At 38.8% G+C, this 17127-nt stretch overlaps 1 protein-coding gene across 1 annotated transcript in view; it reads left to right on the top strand.

The window, feature by feature from the left end:
• The window catches only part of LOC107737670 (agrin-like), a 283048-nt gene that overhangs the window by 247744 nt on the left and 18177 nt on the right, over positions 1-17127 (top strand). Inside the window, exons 20-30 of the mRNA XM_016549260.1 lie at positions 1862-1989; positions 4397-4511; positions 6422-6541; positions 6789-7130; positions 8557-8749; positions 8852-9067; positions 9487-9716; positions 12364-12498; positions 15181-15271; positions 16245-16409; positions 16578-16689. Coding sequence (XP_016404746.1) covers positions 1862-1989; positions 4397-4511; positions 6422-6541; positions 6789-7130; positions 8557-8749; positions 8852-9067; positions 9487-9716; positions 12364-12498; positions 15181-15271; positions 16245-16409; positions 16578-16689 — 1847 coding nt within the window. The remainder of the gene's footprint in view (positions 1-1861; positions 1990-4396; positions 4512-6421; positions 6542-6788; positions 7131-8556; positions 8750-8851; positions 9068-9486; positions 9717-12363; positions 12499-15180; positions 15272-16244; positions 16410-16577; positions 16690-17127) is intronic.

The following is a 17127-nucleotide window of genomic DNA, read 5'->3' as shown; positions in this document are numbered from 1 at the left end:
GTGGTTCGCTGGAGTCCCAAAGCCTTAGAAATGGCTTTATAACCCTTTCCAGACTGATACATGTCAACTATTTTGTTTCTCATCTGTTCTTGAATTTCTTTAGATCGCGGCATGATGTGTTGCTCTTTAAGCATGCTTCACTTTGTCAGACAGGTTCTATTTAAGTTATTTCTTGATTCAATAAGTCTGGCAGTAATCAGGCCTGGGTGTGGCTAGTGAAATGTAATAAAATAATGTGGTTAATCACAGTTCTTTCATGATTTAACAGGAGGGGGCAATTAATTTTTCATGTAGCTTTTTTCCCTTAATAAATTAAATTATAATTTAAAAACTGCATTTTGTATTTACTTGCATTATCTTTGTGTGATATTAAAATTTGTTTGATGATCTGAATCTTTTAAGTGTGACAAATATGCAAAAAATAAAAATAAAAAACAGGAAGGGGGCAAAAACCTTTTCACGGCACTGTATGTGTTTTTATATGTACCATATTTTTAAATATACTGCAAAATACATTATCAAGCTAAGTGAGAAATATTTATGTCTGAATTTTCTCAATTTACTTCTCACAAAATTAATTTTGGACCCTGGAAAAAAGTATTTAAAGAATAAAAGTTTTACATTTCTTTTACTACTGGAATCATGCTTCTGATATAGTTGGTGTTTATTCTCCTCTGTTGTCCTCTATGGACCAATTCTGAGCCTATGATTTAAACTAGGGAGTCTTAGATGCCTCTGCCCTACCCCTCTGCATCAAAGTTCAAATGTTAGTTAAGAATTAATTTACATATCTAGTGTAAATTAAAATTATATAGCTCATTGTACAACAGGAAGCCATCTGGACTCTTTGTAACCAAAGATAAGGACAGTTTTAATGAGTAGACGCTAGAAATGATGGACCATAGCCGTATTGTGGTGGAGAATTTGGGACTTAAATTTGAATCCACATCTAAAGCCTGATTTCTCCACATGTCTTTGCGCTCCGTGGGAAATTCCTGTCCTCAGATGTTTCCGATTTAGAATCCAATCGCTGTTTCCCTCCACCTCTCTTCACATTCAAATCTCCCCCATTTGCTCCTTTTTGAAAGTCCCATCAGATACGAGGTGATGTGTGTCTGTGCAAAAAGACCCTTATCATGCAGTTTTAACCAGCTTCTGTCACTCACCCGTTCCTGGGATTAGAAGACAATTACGGCTATCTTTCACGATAATCATGCAAGTGCTTATCCCGGTCCCAGCCAAGCTGGAGCTTGGCCGGCATGATTGATTTGGGCAATTTGTTCAGCTGATTACATGCTGCACAGAACCCAGCATCAGGCCCGCTCCCCGCTCTCCTTCAGTTGTTTATTCATTATTTATTTCTCTCCGTCATGTAAAAACGGGCCTCTGATCCTCTATCGCTCTTTCTGCTTATTAGTGTCAATGAGAAAGGTCAGCAATAACCTTAAAGGAATGTTTAATGATGACCCCGACCCTAGTCGGGACATATGAAAGTGTCTTTTAACCTATTATCTGTGATATATTGTGCAATGTATGTCAGTGTCGCTGTCTAACCGATCTCTCTCCACTCAGTCCTCCATGCCAGCTTTTGGGAAGAGTCTCGGTCTGGTAAACTCCAGTCCATCCTTCCTTCCAGACCTTCTCCCTTTATCCATATTCTCACATACTTCCCTATACCTCCACCTCCACTGCAAACAAATCTCTCTTTTCTCACACGACTAACCTCACAGAAGCTCCATCACTAACTTACAGACTGGCATTGCACCAATCACAAGTGTGTGTAGCTAAGAGTGGACTGGCACTGTGTTTCATCGAAGTGTCTTTTATATAACCATACGTACTTCCCTGCATTGCCCCACAGCCACCATGCGTTTCAGTGGCTTCCTGCACCTGGATAAGGTAGAGGGTCAGGAGGTCTTCTACACGCCTGAGATGGAAGACCCCAAGTCAGAGCTGTTCGGCGAAACGGCTCGGAGCATCGAAAGTGCTGTGAGTTATGCTTGAGTTCACTTTAAGTTCAGCTTTGAAAAGAAGTTCAGATTTCGGTTACAGTTTCATTTTATAAAAACAACTACAAAAACTACATAAAGTTTATGCTGCTTTAGTGATGCTTTATTTTTCAGTTGTGTGGCAGTAGCTCAGTTGTTTCAAAACACTGTAGTTGTTCTAATAACTGACTTGATTGAAGATTAGCTTCTTGTTTATCACAGATTCTTTTCTTGTTTGTTTCAACCCTTTACTACTTTTCTCTTCAAGTTGGCCCCTTGGGAATTAATGCGGAATGCATTGTGATAATTGATGGAATTATCCAACGAAACAGGTTGAATATGCCTTTTGAAAAAATATGTGTCTGGTGATCTGTCAGTGTCTGGAAAGCAGAGCAGTAACATAAAAATAAAATACAGACACTTGATTTTGAAGTTTGTGATCAACACAAATCCTATTTTAGCAACCAGCGCTCAAAACTGTTCAGATGCTAAATATAGTCTGCTAGCACTAGTCACGATACCAACATGTCAGTAACGCATACCAATTCTAGTGAAAATTCATTATTTGATACTAATTTGAAGAGTGCAGCAAAAACTAATATGCTGTTTAATTTTCACTGTAGAATATTAGTTAAATATAAAGAAATTAAATCAATTAAACATTTTTAACAATCAAATCTTAATTTATAATAATCAAATTTTAACAGTTAAATTCACTGACGGTTTTTCTTTTTTTCTTGTTAATATATATTTTTAAAGAAAATATTTTTTGTTAAAGACAAAAAAGCAGGAATGGAATATAGGAACAATACAATCAAATAAGTTAAATAAACAAACATTTGGACCAAGATGTGCATTTGATACATCACTGCAAGTTTAATAACCTTTTTGTCAGTATTATTCATTTATATATTTGGTTTGTTAGTTTATTTTGGTTTAGTTTTATTTAATTTCCAAAAAGCGATTATTTATCATTTGTAGTTGTAGTTCACGGTTTCAACACTGGCTGGTATCTTGGCCTCAACTCACCGATACTTTTGACATACTGATAGCCTAGCTTCCTTCACTGAGTTTTTATTGCATTCTTCAGCTGACACTGCAAACTACCTGCCGGCATCTGCCGAAGAAGCTGGCGATTTGTTCTCGGCTTGTTAACCCATTTTGGGTGTGTCTGGGAATGAAGGGCAGTACGATAATGAGTTCCACTTATCACTCTAATGTTAGCTAGTGCTGTGACCATGATTCCCGACAGGGACTAAGCGAGGATGTAATCAGCCTTTCTCTAGGAGCGCTCTACCTGACACAGAAAGCTAATCCCCCATACTTCACTCTCTCGCTCGGTGAGGTCCAAATCTCAAATGGGGCCATGGGCAGTACAGAGCCAGCAATTGAAATGGTTTCACTTGCCTTGAGCGTGTCCTAATCCCGCTTCTTCATGATGTTTATGATGCCCCCAGGTTCAGCGGAGCACCCCCTCCCCTTCACCCCTCGATATCTCCACCTTATCTTTCCCGTCACTTAATTTCAACACTGTCCACTAAACTCTGTGTAAGCAGCTTCTGAGGATAGAGACCAGTTTCTGGGTCAGCATTTCCATCCTGCTATGCTGGGCAGCCTGGTTTTGTTGGGGGTCTCTCCAGTGAGGCCTGGAGGAAAGGAGGGAGCGTCTCCTTTCATTTCTTGCCCAGCATGGATCCAAAAGTACAATGAACTCACACAGGGTCAGCCTAGAGGCAAAAGCCATTATGTCTGCAACAACTGTGCGCTTTTCCGAATTCAAGTGCAGCTGTGAATGAAAAGAGCGAAGAAGGAAAACGCAAGGCCCTTGGGTGACTTGAATGGGGTTCTCGATGGACCTCCTGCTGAGGCACTTTTACAGAATGTGCACACACATTAGAAAGCGCTAGAACAACTCACAAAGCAATTTGTGAGTCGATTGAGTGCATCCTAATTGGAAACCACTTCTCGTTTACACTAGTTTTGACCAATTAGGTGCACTGAAATGAATTTGGTTTTGGTGAAATGGTCTTTGTATTCAGGGAACCAGCAGCAACTAAGCTCGTCTTGCGTTATTCCAAATCGGTGACAGAACTCTCCTACGTGTACCGAGGTGGAAACCGAGCCGATTCTAAACAGGCAGCGTTGTAATCTGACATTTACCGCTGACTTCGAAACGTGTTCATGTAATTACTTCTGCGCTGCAGTTAAATGTCAATTTGTGCACCGAGACCCGATGGGGTTCAGTAGAGTTTTTCCACTGACACACTTTCTCATCCTGTGGAGGAATTTGGTGTTAACAAGAACTAGATCAGCACATCGAGCTTATTACCAGTTCACGCACTGCACTTGGGGCATTTACTTCTTTGTTTTTCTCTGTCTTACTTTCTTTCTGCTTTTATTTTCTCCAGCTGAATGAGTTGTTCCGCAAGTCAGATGTGCAGAAAGACTTCCAGAGTGTCCGTGTGAAGAATCTGGCCCCCAGCAACTCCATAATTGCCTTTATCGAGGTTCACTTTGACCCAGGTAAAGTTACACCAAAGGTTTTTCTTAAAGATTGTTAACTCAAAAAGATCTGAATTGTGCCCAATGATAATGTTTTATGTACACATGCTGTTTGTATCATTTCAGTGGCCAACTCACTATTACCAAATAATCTAACGCAGGGGTGCCAAATTTATCTCCTTGAGGTCCACTGTCCTACAGAGTTTGGTTCCAACCCTGCTCCAACACACATACCTGTAGTTTTCAAATAGTCCTGAAGGACTTTATTAGCTGGATCAGGTGCGTTTAATTAGGATTGAAGCTAATCTCAGCAGGACTGTAGCCCTTCAGGAACTGAGTTTGGCACCCCGATCTAATTGCTCAAACTCCCCCACAAAATTAACACTGAGCACATCTTGTGTAATGGAGGCCAGCTAGTAGCTGTGAAGAGGTGAAAACATGCCTGCCTCCCATGCCGGTTGACGTTCGTTTGAGTCCCACTCCAAGCAGTGCGCATAGGACCAGTTACGTTGGTGCCGTGACCCGGATGGTAGTAAGGTTTAGGCGGGTGCGTGTTACAAAGGCCAGCTAGTAGGATGTGTACAGAAACCTCACACCCCTGGCCTCAAGTGGCATGTTAGTGACTGGCGCTAGAGCCTGCTGTTTTGAGCATCCTTGTTAGCGCACCTGCCTCCCATGCTGATTGACACATTTGTCAAATCTCACAGTAACACTTGACTTGAAAGTTTCAACTGAGCTATATATAGCATGCTATTCCACAATAGTGCAACATCTCTACACAATCCAGGCTCTTTAAAATACAGAAAGTGCTCTTAACTACAATGTGCATTTGGACATATGCCCAATTATGATGCTTTTCTTCATCATTTGATCACCATTGATTAATAACAGTTGCCATTACAACAGACATCTCTTACATAAAATTACATTTACCACCAACTTTCCATGAAAGTGCAACGTTTAATAAAATTGAAAAATAAAATTAGCCTAATTTGCATAGACAATTACAATGTGTTGCACTGACAAGAATATTTGTAACTTAATATAAATATTTCAGTGCATTTATCTGGATTAAACTGCATTGCATGTGCTTAGTGCTTAGTGAAGACTGTTTTTTGTGTTAAAATATGGTACAGTTGAATTTGCCCCTCAATGTTCTTTATTATCTGTCTCCCCCAGTCGTTCTGTTTTTCGTTATCCTGTTTTTATTTACTTTCTTGTTTCAAGCTGCTTCTAATTTATTTCTAAAGCGACTCTAGCATACAAAGCACACAGTCCGACTTATATCCTCCTCTCACATCAAAATTCCCCCAGTCTGCGCTCCTTTAGAAACGTGCCCGCGGCAAGAAATAAAAAGCACATAAAAGCTCCCTTGTATGTTTGAAGAAAATAATAATTCAACACAGCAGAATGAGGCGTATAAGTTAAGTAAAAGAATCCCTGATGATACGGCTCTCGTCTTTTCTGTCTGCCGGAGCGGTCACAAAGTGTGGCCTTTTTAGCGAGGTAATTTATCAGCTTGGGCTTCTGAAAAAGCTCCTTTATTTCAGTCTCCATCGCTTCTCATGCTTTTAAGACCCTGAGCATCACACTAGCTGATAAAAATCTCCTTCGCTATTCTCTTTTTATTGGTCCCCTTCAGCGGCACAAGAGCACTATTCTAGCACAAGCGCCTGTCATAAAGGCAGTCTGTGGTGGCCAGTAACAGGGCCATCTGTGGAAGCGTTATTAGAGTGTTTCATCCCAACGTCCCTGAAATGCATGGAGGTTCAAGAACAGATTCTCCCAAGGGCCTATTACACGCAGGCTTTTCTGTATATATTTGCAGTATGTTATGTCAAGTGCGAGGGTGGTGGGCCTGGTTAGTGCCGGTTCTTCTGTGCAATATGTTCACCTCTGGCTCTGTTTAATGTTGTGTTCTCGTGCTACAGACACAAGGTTCAGTGTGGAGGCTATTGAGGGAGCCCTTCTCAAACAGCTCAAGGCGTCTAAAGACACTGGTATCCTTGTGAAGAAACCTGAGGAAGAGAACATCCGCATCACCACCTATGGTAACCTGCTTGAAATTGCTTTTCCGTCCTTTTTCTTTTTCTCTTGCTGCCTTTGTTGAATGTGATTGCTCGTCAAGCTGACATTTGATAACCACAAGTGCCCGCGGGACTCAAATAACTCAAAAAGATCCAGCTTATTGAACGTGAGACTGTATGTCTCAGCCTCTTGTTTCATTTGTCAAGAATTAAACATGTCTACCCTGACTAAGGCCTGTTGACCTACTTTTTACATCTCCCCATTTTTTAGGCCTTTCAGCTGTTCCTTTCTTCACCACCACCACGACCACCGTAGCGTCAGTCACAACTCCCACCACCACTACGCTGTCTCCCACTTCTGCATTTACCACGCTCCGCCCAACCACCACCAGATGGCCCTTCACCAGCCGCAGGACCACCACAGATGCACCAGCCACCACCACTCCATCCAAGGCCCCCACAACCACAGTCTCGCTGAAGAACAGACTGGCGGTCCACGGCAACAAGCCGTGCGACTCCCAGCCCTGCCGTCACGGTGGAACCTGCGAGGAGGAGGACAATGACTTCACCTGTATCTGTCCTGCAGGAAGAGGAGGAGCTGTGTGCGAGAAAGGTGAGGAGAACTACAAAAACTTGAAAAAATGTGTGCATTGCAGGGACAACTGGGTGAAATCATAGCCAGGTCATATTTTAATGACCCCATAATCAACAGAAAAAAAATATCTTTGCATAATAAAACAAAAACAAATTTTTAGGACCATTTAAGATGTATTTGTTGCATTATTATGTTATTTTCATGAAAATTAAATAAATTTTTCATATCCATTTTTTCTTATACATCTCATTACTGCAATGTGTCTGGACAATTAAATTTTGAGGGTTTTTCTGGAAATTATAATAATGTTCTCAGTGGTGATTTTTATTAAAATGCTTTAATAATATGTTGTTTTTTAATCAACATAAAAGGCTGTAGAACAAATACTACCATGAATACTTTACAGTTTTAAACATTTTAATATATCAGTGTTTTAATAGAATTTATAATATATATGTATTTAAATAAAATAAATAGATACTTTTTTGCATTATGCTAATTTGACTTGTTTTTTAGGAATTGTGTTTTATTATAATGAAAATAATGTCTTAATGCAGAAAAACTAGCATTTAATTTGATTATAATCATTTTCTTCAAGCAAAGTATTGTTTCCTATTTCTTTTGATCTTTCTTTTGGTGTGAAATAAAAACCACAACAGAAGTACACTTGAATATTTCAGATATGTTTGAATATTAATTATTATTAATAATTGATTGCAATTAAATATGTATTTTTTTATTACTGTTATTATTTATTATTAATATTTCGGCATATTTGAATCCTTTGAAGAAGAAGAAAAAGTATTCAATAAGGATTGAATTCAAAATTGTAGCCCTGCTGTTACCCTGAAAAGAAATTTTAGCTCAATTCATTGTCTCTGTTGGTGGTATTGGGATATGAAACTACCTTTTGCAGCTGTGTCAAGTTATAATTGACACTAATTACATCGATGAACTTTAGTTAGTATCAAACCGCTGTGAGGTGAAAAAAGCCACTAATTAAAGGCTTGTAAGCAGCCCTCAAACACTTCCTCTGATCAATCGGGCCATTAAAGAGTGATGAAGAGAGAAGGCTTCATCGGCCTTGCATTCTCCCGAGAAAAGGGTGAGAGACAGCCAAGAGAGAGAGGTGTTGATACATTTCTGAGCATGGGGATTCTCTGTCTGGAATGTAAATGTCTAACTGAAAAAGGTCCAGAGAGAACAACAGTACTCACCGTTGCAGGTCTATGTTTTTTCACCCTAGAGAATAAAGCAAACACAACATGAACTGCACATTACTGTAGTATTGACAGGGGTATCTGCGTTATCTGAGGGAGACACACTTAAGCACACTTTTGTTTGTCGCTCTATCAGTAAAGAGCAGACTGTTAAGGGATTGAAGGCCAGGTTGAGAGCCTCTGATGACCTGCTTTATCTGTCTTCTACCTTCTGCCCTACTCAGTTATAAAGTACTTCATACCATCCTTTGGTGGCAAGTCTTACCTGGCTTTCCGAACCATGAGGGCCTACCACACTGTGCGAATTGCCATGGAGTTCAGAGCTTCGGAAATGACAGGGATATTGCTGTATAATGGCCAAAAGGGCAAAAAGGACTTCTTGTCTCTGGCACTGATTGAGGGACATGTGGAGCTCAGGTAAGTGACCCACATTTGTTATATACTCTAGGGATGGAAATCAGTTCTTATGGCCATTACAGATCCATTAACCATTTTAATTTGTGATTTTTCTCCATGAAGGTTTAACACTGGTTCTGGGACGGCTTCAGTGATCAGTAAGGTCCTGGTAAGACCGGGTCGCTGGCATCAGCTCGTAGTAGTGCGTAACAGGCGTAATGCCATGCTGAGCGTGGACAATGAGCCGAGCGTTGAAGGACAAAGTCCCCCAGGAACAGATGGACTCAACCTGGACACAGACCTTTTCATCGGAGGAGTGCTTGAAGACATGATACCAGAGTAAGAGAAGCTCCAGAACGCCTCTAAATAACACTAACAAGAGCCTCTTTAGTCTTGTTAGAAGCCATAATGAAACAATATGGAGAATAATAACCTAAACCACTGACTGTCTGAGATTGTCTGCGCATGTTTGAAGAAACCTGCCAGAACAGCTAATATGACTTAATAAGATTGAGCAGAAATAGCCAAATCAAATTAGCATCAGTCAGAGATGTTGTGAAACACCACTTGAGTTCTTGTGAGTCTAATTGAATGTTTTTCCATCTGTTCTCAGTCAGGCAGAGAGTGTCTTTTCTCAATTGAGAAGAAGATGTCTTTGTTTTTTAGTTAATCATTTCATGCTTTTGTTACATTTTCCGTGTCATTTACAAATTAAGACGAGCATTAAGGAACTGACAAGAACGGACTTGTTCTTGCAGTGTAAAGGAGAGGACGTCAGTTTCCACAGGCCTGGTGGGCTGCATCCGCATGCTGGACGTCAACAACTTGTTCTATAACCTGCAAGAGAATGGCGACAGCGTTTTGTACGGCTCAGGCGTGGGTGAGTGCGGCAACAATCCATGCATGCCGAACCCCTGCAAGAACGGAGCCTCCTGCCAGGTCAAAGAAGCCGAGATGTTCCACTGCAAATGTGTCAATGGTTTCTCTGGTAAGTGCACCTTTTGACTTTAACATATTTTATTTGAACACTTTCATCGGTTACGCTAGTGTTGTCTCTAAAAACAGATTGCTGTTCCATTTGGTGCCAACAGTGATGCTGAATTGACAACCTTCACCTTTAACTATACACTATTGAATTATAAAAGGTTCTGCAGTCACTCTCTGTTGAGTTCTGAATATCTGGACTTGACTGTATTGATGAAAGATTCAGCAGGGCAGAGGATGCTTGTCTAATCAGTTTTGAGCCTTATGGGTATGTAAGAAAGATGAGTGTTTACCCAATAATATGAAGGCAGCAAGGACAAACATGCAGCGAATACAAAAAATTTCACCAGTCCTGGATAGAAAGTGAATAGAAGAACCATCAATGTTTTCAGAACAACAGACACAAGCTATATTTCTCACAGTTCAATAACTTAAAAAAATGATCGTATTAAACAAAATCAAACATTATTCAGTTAATTCAGAGCCACTTTTGAAGCACCAAACTTCTAACTGAATCTGATCAAGTCTCTCATGGACAGGCAGGGTTTTTCTTGTGTCTCTATTTATTTATTTTGAATAAATGTGTTTAAATTAAACAAAACCTAGCAATACCGTAATATATTATATTATTGTATACTAAATATTTGTAAAAAATATTATATAAATAAATACACAAGAATATGAAATATATTTTTGGGAGAGAAATTAAATAGGATTCATTTTCTTTAAGCAAAGTATTTGGCACACCCATTAAGGCAGGTCTTAATATTTCTAGTGCCAATTTATTCCTAGTACGTAATGCCAATGTTGTGATGAGCATTTTCCAATGTCTGCCACACAAAGTTTGTTCAATCTTCAACCAAATTGGCTCAGGTCATCATTAGACCAAGACTCAAAAAATATGGATTTTTGATTTTCAAAACCACTTGAGTGTAAAACACCGATAAATTTGATGGTGATTGTGCCAAACACAAAGTGAAGCTGTATCTTGGATCTTACTGGGCAATTTTTTATTTTTTTTATGTTACAAGGCAAAATGTATAATGTTGCAAAAAATTATATTCCGAATAATAACAATAGTTTACAACATTACAGTTTTTATTGTATTTTTGAACAAATAAATGCAGCCTTGGTGAGCATAAAAGAAGTCTTCTTTCAAAACATCAAGAAACCATACCAGCTGCAAACTTGTGAACGGTAGTATATATTCCACTGGTGTGCTTGGCCCTGTAATTACTGCATGCAGCTGTATGTTGAACGGTTTCTGGCTTTCTCCTGTATGTCCATCTTTGCTTTCTCACAGCATAAGGAACGGTCGGAATCATCCACACTGTAGAAGTTACTATGTTCTCTTTGTTCACTTTGAAGAAGCTTCTTTTTTTCTCTCCATCTTGCAGTGTTGCTCCAGACATTTGAAATATTGCCCAGAGTAAATTGCTCTGTTGTTCTGCTCACAAGCCTTTATTGAACAACCTTTATAATAATACAGTTCAATATCTTCCACTTTATTTCAGTGCTGCAGAATGGCTGCAATGAGGTGTGTAGGAAAATGAAGACCCTTTGAAGTAGAAGTGTACACAAAGAAATTGGCTAGAGGGATAAATATGTGGGATAACCTTTAATGTTTAAAGAGCAGGATTGTAAGTTGGAGGGTTGTCGCACTGTCTCCGTGATAGTGCGGCCTTATAGTTTGAGAGCAAAAGAGTGAGACACCTAGCAGAGCGTCTCAGAACGCGGCGGGGGCTTTCATTACAGCAAGCAGCAGCTGCCGCCCGTGGCGTGATCCCCTACTATGTTCTTTGTGATGATGGGAGTGTTCTGATGAGGCTAGAAGCACTGACCTGAAGGATTTTCAGTCTCAAACCAGGAGGGCACACAAGCACACCATGCGGCACGGCAGCTTAATCTAAATTTGTAATGATTCAAAATAGAATCCTATTAGAAAGCCTCTACGCTCTTAAAAACAAAGCTTCTTTATTGGAATCTACGGTTCCAGGAAGAACATTTACAGTAACATCCATGTAATCTTTCCATTGAACAAAAAGTGCTTTATAGTGGAAAAAATGTTCTTATTAAAAACATGTTTCACACTAAGAAAAAATGGTTAATATAGGAACTGAAAGGTTCTTTGGGGAACCCAAAATTGTTCTTCTATTGCGTCACTGCGAAACCCCACTTTTGGAACCTTTATTTTTAAGAGTGTGTTTAAGTGGAAATTCAAGTCAGCTTACTCAAAGGCCATCTTTGTAACACTTCTAGGCAGCTCGATTTCAAACTGTTTTTCAAAGTCATGTTTTAATAACATATTTCATATTAGCAATAAAATCTGATAACAGTGGTATCATCAATTTAGCTTCTTTATCTCAAATCATGCTTAAAAACTGTATTTATCACAGTAATGCTATCTTTCAGCTAATGGCTAGTAAACAAACTCTATCAAAAAGGTGATTGACTCTTTTTGATTTGTGAGGCAGTACTGATTGCCGCCATATTAATTTCTCTCATTCATTTCAGTGCAATTAGTTCTTCCTCCTTACACTGTGACTTAACTAGCCAGTTTGTATGAGGATTGACAGGAAGTTGTTTGATTTCTCCCCAAGTGGCTTCTTATCATCTTTTGTTTCACAAAAAATGTCAATTTCTGTTAACAGGTCCTACCTGCGCTGACGCCCACAACCCTTGCGACCCCAATAAATGCCACCCGTCATCGCGGTGCCAGGTCCTTCCGGAGGGAGGTTACAAATGCGAATGTCCAATGGGACGTGAAGGCAAGCACTGTGAAAAAGGTACAGTACTACATCATAGTAAAAATACAGTAAATGAGCCTATCGACTCTCCTAAGAACTGAAATAACTGCTACATCTCAGTTGTAATTTCAGAATTGATTTTTGTCAGGATCGATTGGTCTGACTGGGATATTGGCTGTAGAATCATCAAGGGGGAAAAAAGGCTGCGGTTATGGTGGGGTGGTAAAAGTGAGATTCTCCAGTTGGAGTCTCCAGTACTGTAAAATAGGTTTTACCAGCTAATATAATGGAGAGTCAGCATCTGGGAGGTGATTTGAAATTATTTTCCCGTTTACACTATGTCTGAGATGCCATCCTGAACTGGAAGATCAAACATATGGTGGGTTGAGGGGGGGTGGATTACTCTCCTATGGGAGCTGGACCCTAACCAGGGAAGAGATGCTTCGTTCTTTTGCCATTTCGAAGCTTTCATTAGCACGCTCACTCTGTTGCGTTTCCCTCTCTCACCTCATTAAAATTCCTACAGATGTTTTAGACTGCAAGCATTAGAAAAGGGGAAATTGAGCCAATTAAATTAAGGTTAAATTAGCCTATATAGTGCAATAGTGACCGTCCTCTTTTTTCAGCTGCATTGGTTCTGAAAATATTTTTCCCATTCATTTTCTCCATAGGGATTTTAAAAATGTCTACATTAAAGAATTATAAGCCATGAACCAAACCAAGCAGACGAAGTGAATCACAACATTGCAAACTTTGATTTGAAGCAAAAAATATTTGAAAATTGGACAAAAAGACACAGGCTCATGACTGTGTACTTAACGGCTTAAAGGGATAGTTCACCCCAAAATGAAAATTTTGTCCTCATTTACACACCCTCATGTCATTCCAAACCTGTATGAGTTTCTTTCTCGTGTTGAACATAAAAGAAGATATTTTGAAGAATGATAGAAATACTATGGAAGTCAATGGGGGCCAACAACTTTTTGGTTCATCAAAATTCTTCAAAATATCTTCTTTTGTGTTCAACATAAGAAAGAAACTTATACAGGTTTGGAATGACATGAGGGTGAGTAAATGATGACAAAATTTTAATTTTTGGGTGAACTATTCCTTTAATGAGGAAAAGAATGATTGGTGGAGATTTCTTACAGAATTATGGGTAATGTAGTCTCTCATAAGGATTCCCGCTGTTAAACAATACAAAATAAGTTGAAATACTGTGGGCTTATTCAACAAAAGCATGTACAGTCGATCACCAACCTTGTAGCTCACAGCAGGGTTGACTTTAAAGGTTTATAAGTTATTGTTACAAATTCCCTATGAAGAACATGAAAAGGACTTTTACTTTTGGAACCCGATTGTTGCACATTATATGGCTTCCAACACATTTCTGTCACCATCAAGTCTTTACTGATTGGTTAAAAACTTAATTTTCAGGACTATCAGGACTGTCTGTATCAGCAATACTATTTCAGTATTTTTATGAACAATATGATGTCACTAATAGTGGGCGGGCCAGTTTTTATCATTCACAAGGTACCCCAGGATTGTAGTATGTCATTGCACACACATGCAAGCACCTGTTCAACCCAGAACTGTCAAACGAGAGGGGCCATAGAGTCACCTTTTTGTCTAAGAAAGTCTCCATTAGCGAGTGATTAAAATAAATTGAGGTGAACCAGAATCAATGAGTTGAGCACATCCATCAGACGGAGTGTTTTTTTTTTATCGCTTGAATCAATGAGATGAGTAATTCTATCAGTCAGCTGCACATCATGATTAATGGGGAGTCAGTCGGGCAAAGTGTCCAGGGAGAGTGGCTCTCTCAGATAAGAGACTGTCCAGCCCCGTTTGGCTCTTCTGAAATGAGTAAGTCAGAAACAGGAGAGCGCTCCCTTCTGGACCAGGCCAGAAGGTAAATACATGCAGTGTGCTGAAAGACGGAAATTTACATTACGTAACAGTCTAGTCAGGAAACACTTGACTCGGGAGATACAATATGCTATTGTCTCGGAAGCACTGCTGTCCTAAAGAACAAAGTAATGCGTGATTCATTAATTAGCTGCCATTTGGAAATGAAGATTTTTATAATCAGTGAATAGTGTTTGAAAAATCAATGTGGTGTATTTCAGAGTAATAAATATATGTTCTTATAATAAATATATATATATTTAATAAGAAAAAAGCATCCTAGTTTGCTAAACAAATGCTTAATTCTAATGCTATAAAAACTGTAAATTGTTGTAGTTTAATGGAATATTTCAAAATATATAGGTAAAACAAAAAAGGACCGTTCAGTTGCCAGTAATTTACCAAACAACAGGCCTGTCCTTTACTATTGGATGTTGCCAAGTCCTAAGCTGATTGCAGTACAGAAATAAAGGCCTGTCCTTTGTCACTTTCAATTTTGACTCCTCACTTCCTTGTGGTGTCTGCAAGTGTTGTGTCTTCTTGTACAATAGCGAAGCTGCTGCTGTGTTAAACAATAGCTAATTAGCTTTTTAATCTCAGTCTACCATTCCAGACTGAGCATGCGCTCATCCTGTGTAATTACTGCAGGATGCACGCTGGGCTGAGTGGCAGTGCTATGTGTTGATGGGTGTGAGTGTATGTGTGATCGGATAAGCTATACACTGTCACTGTCTGGTCTCATAATTGGAGGAACATCTCAAACACATTAAGTTATCTGCAAAGCATAATGGACTTTTTCATATTTCTCAGTGTCAGACAAGGGAGGCGCTTTCATTCCTTACTTTACTGGAGATTCTTTCCTGGAGCTCAAGGGCCTTCATCTCTACGGCCAGGATCTGAGGTATTGCATTATATATTGGCTATTGCATTTATTATTATGATGCACATAGTAGTGTTATATTAGTGGTGGTCTTCTGAAATGAGACAAGGACAAAGTCCTCTCCGCTTGTGTTTTTACTTCATTCATGTTAGTTATATTCAATGTTTTTGGGTTAAAGGCATGTTATATGTAAGGATTATTATTAAGAAGAATTATATTTTATTTGAAAGTGTCTTGTATATCAATATTGTGTTGTATATTAATAATATAATAATTATAATCATCATCATCATACAATTAATAATTAAATAAACAACATATAATCATATTTTGTGTATTTGTCACTGCTAACTATTGTTGTTGATAATATTTTAACAGTTACTAAATATCTTATTAATAATACCTTATTTTCAGACTAAGGCCTGGTTTCACAGATAGGGCTTAGACTAAATCAGGATTAGGCCATAGTTTAATTAGGACATTTAAGTAATTTTTATAAACGTGCCTTAGAAAAAACATTACTGGTGTGCATCTTGAGAAATAACAATGGCACTAATATATTTTAAGATCAGTCAGTGTAAGTTTCTTTCAGCTGAAACAGCTCAGACTTACATTTTAGTCTGGGACTAGGCTTAAGCCTTGTCTGTGAAGCCGGGGGTAAATATCTTATTAATAATGCCTTCTTCTCAGACCATTACTCAAAAAATACTTGGTAAACACCACTGGTTTAATTATGCTCTATCTCACTCATATTAGTTCATGTTTCAAGTCATTTCAAGTTCATTAAGATTCGGACATGTTGAATTTGATTCCGAAATTATGTTCAGTAACTTGGTTGAGCTGTTAACTCAGTAATTAGTCCATCCATTTCCACCAATTTTGATGCATATTTGCTGACTGAATGCGAACATTGTTTCTCACAATACTTTTTGCCTGTCTCAAGGAAGAAAACCTCTTTTATGTATCTAATCGAGCTATACTCATTTGTTCACAGGCAAAAGTTCAGCATGACTGTGGTTCTGTTGGCCAATGACTCCAAAGGCATGATCTTCTACAACGGTCAAAAGACTGACGGCAAAGGAGATTTCATCTCTCTCTCCCTGAATGATGGTATCTTGGAGTTTAGATATGACCTGGGCAAAGGACCAGCTGTCATTAGGTAAACAGCACTCTCTATAGTTATATTCAAATGGAATTCAATTATAATTACTCGGCTGTGTTGTGTTCTGTTTCAATTTATCTAACTGTAGCTTTTGGGTTTATTTTCATATTGCTATTAAGAGGGGCAAATAAACATTTTTCCCATCTTTTTGTGTGTGTGCAACAGGAGTAAAGAAAAAATCAAGCTGAACGAATGGAGCACAGTGAATCTGGAGAGGGCCAGCAGAAAAGGAGAGATCAGCATTAACGGCAAAGACCCCGTCAGAGGAGAAGCGCCGGTATGAAAACCCTCTTATGCTGCCCTATAAAGGCCAAAAACATCACCCTTCTTTACAAGAACAAGTCAAACTAGCTGTTCCGTCCCTTGCCAAAAAGTACTGTGATGGTACTTCGATATACAGTGGAGTCCAAAAGCACAAATAGTTTTTTTGACTGAAAATAAAGGAATATTTCAGATTTTTATGTCACTAATCAAATAATTTGTGACACTGATAATATGTCAGATGTTCTTCCGTTGAAGCTCAAAATGTTTTTTGAATCATCTCAAATCATGCTGGAGAACATAATAATTTTTGAGCAGTTCATACAGATCCAGTGCTGCTGTCAGTAAAGCAAAAGAAAGGCAAACAAATACCAAGTTCTAAAATAATTCTTAAATATAAATTTTTTCGAATAAACTTTTTACTAAAGCTCTTATGCTGCGAATGTCAACTGTG

Source organism: Sinocyclocheilus rhinocerous, unplaced genomic scaffold (assembly GCF_001515625.1).
Source record: "Sinocyclocheilus rhinocerous isolate Xijiao unplaced genomic scaffold, SAMN03320098_v1.1 scaffold72, whole genome shotgun sequence".
In the NCBI taxonomy this organism is placed as follows: Eukaryota; Metazoa; Chordata; class Actinopteri; order Cypriniformes; family Cyprinidae; genus Sinocyclocheilus; species Sinocyclocheilus rhinocerous.
The sequence above is the reverse complement of the archived record's forward strand: the minus strand, read 5'-3'. Positions and strand labels throughout refer to the sequence as shown.